We start from the raw sequence: 1,756 nt of genomic DNA, 5'->3' as shown, positions 1-1,756 counted from the left end.
ATAGCATTCTTAAAACCTGGTACCATTAGGCAATTCTAGAATTTTCATTGAGCTATTGATTGTCAATGAATAATACCTGTCATTGACTGCTGAAGAGATATGTTGGTAGGGTGCTTTCCAATGTAAAATATATGAAAAAGAACAGAATCAAATGCTTGAATTACACGTTAAATGACAAACATTCAAAATGAGAAACCCACATACAGTGGACAATGGAATCCTAGTACTACTTCGATTGTAATTTTGAAGATCTGTTTTAATTTCTAAGAGGAAAAAATAACTTTGTAATGAATGAAAGTATTAGGTAAGTCCTTTTAGTGAAATTATTTTTAAATAAGAAATAGAGTTGAAAATGTTAGAAGTGATTAAAATTAAGGAAAAAACTATGGAAATGTTAAAATAATATTTAGAAGACTCAAATTTTTTATGATTAAAGAGGAAACAGTTTAGTATTCATAATTAAGACAAGGGTTTCTGCCTGTACAAACCCAAAAAAAATAAAACATATAATGTTTTTTAGAAAAACAAGAGGTAAATTCTTCTGCTGAAATATTTTCCATAAATAGAAACTATCTCTGTTCTGAAAACAAGAGGCATAAAAACAACATCATAAAATCAAAAGTTCCTGCTGGTCAGGGTTTTCCTCAGGGCAACTTTAACATCTTTGTTCCTCAAGCTGTAGATTAAGGGATTCATCATGGGAACCACATTGGTATAAAAGACAGAAGAGATTTTTCCTTCATTCATAGACCCTCCTGAGGAGGGTTTGAAATACACAAGTGCACCTGAACCAAAGAACAGAAAAACAGCAATGATGTGGGAACTGCAGGTGCTGAAGGCTTTGGACCTGCCCTCAGAGGAAGTGATGCCTATGATGCTGGAGAGGATGAAACCATAAGAGATAAAGATAGTTGAAGTAGGAACAATGATGTTAACGCTTGCAGCAACATAAATTACAAGATTATTGGCATATGTGCTTGTGCAAGAGAGCTCGAGCAAAGGAGGAATATCACAGAAGTAGTGGTTGATGGTGTTGGCATCACAGAAGCTCAGTCTCAGCATGCACACGATGTGAGCTATAGCATTAGAAAAAGCAATAAAGTAGGAACCAAACATAAGGATCAAACATAATTTAGGAGGCATGACAACATTATATAACAGTGGATTGCAGATGGCCATGTAGCGATCACAGGCCATTGAAGTCAACACATAGCACTCAGAAACAACAAAGAAGCAAAAGAAATAGACTTGAGTCATACATTCCATGTATGAAATGACCTTCTCCCTTAATACAAAGTTCATCAGCATTTGGGGAGTGAACACAGAACAATAACAGAGGTCTATAAAGGACAAGTTAAACAGAAAGAAGTACATAGGGGTATGGAGGTGAGAATTCAGCAGAGTCAGAATTATCAAACACAAATTTCCCAATACAGTGACCATATACATTCCTAGGAAAAGCAAAAACAAGGGCATTTGGAGTTCAGGTTCATTGGTTAGTCCTACCAGAATGAATTCAGTCACAAAAGAAACATTTGCTAAGTCCATTCTTCTCTAAGGAAATCTGTGGACACAGAAAACAGAGCTGCATTAGTGAATAATCCACACTCTTCATGGGTCCTTTTTAAGTGTAACAGGTATGTTGGGAATGTTTGTTCTAACCTGAACTAATCCTACAGAATCACCTTGTGCCGTCCCAAATAATCTTAAATCAGAAAGCAATGTATACTGAATTTAACTTTGATTTCTGAAATAA

At 35.2% G+C, this 1,756-nt stretch overlaps 1 protein-coding gene across 1 annotated transcript; it reads right to left on the bottom strand.

The window, feature by feature from the left end:
- Positions 1-615: 615 nt before the first annotated feature.
- Positions 616-1,548, bottom strand: LOC146894701 (olfactory receptor 8B3-like). The gene has a single exon (XM_085688556.2). It carries the CDS (start codon positions 1,546-1,548, stop codon positions 616-618), a length of 933 nt encoding a protein of 310 aa, XP_085544682.2.
- Positions 1,549-1,756: the final 208 nt, after the last annotated feature.

Source organism: Myodes glareolus, chromosome 4 (assembly GCF_982192425.1).
Source record: "Myodes glareolus chromosome 4, mMyoGla1.1, whole genome shotgun sequence".
Lineage (NCBI taxonomy): Eukaryota > Metazoa > Chordata > Mammalia > Rodentia > Cricetidae > Myodes > Myodes glareolus.
This window is presented reverse-complemented; position numbering and strand designations above follow the sequence as displayed.

Coding starts and splice junctions, on each gene's coding strand:
- LOC146894701 (XM_085688556.2), bottom strand. CDS start 1,548: ATGGACTTAGCAAATGTTTCTTTTGTGACTGAATTCATTCTGGTAGGA.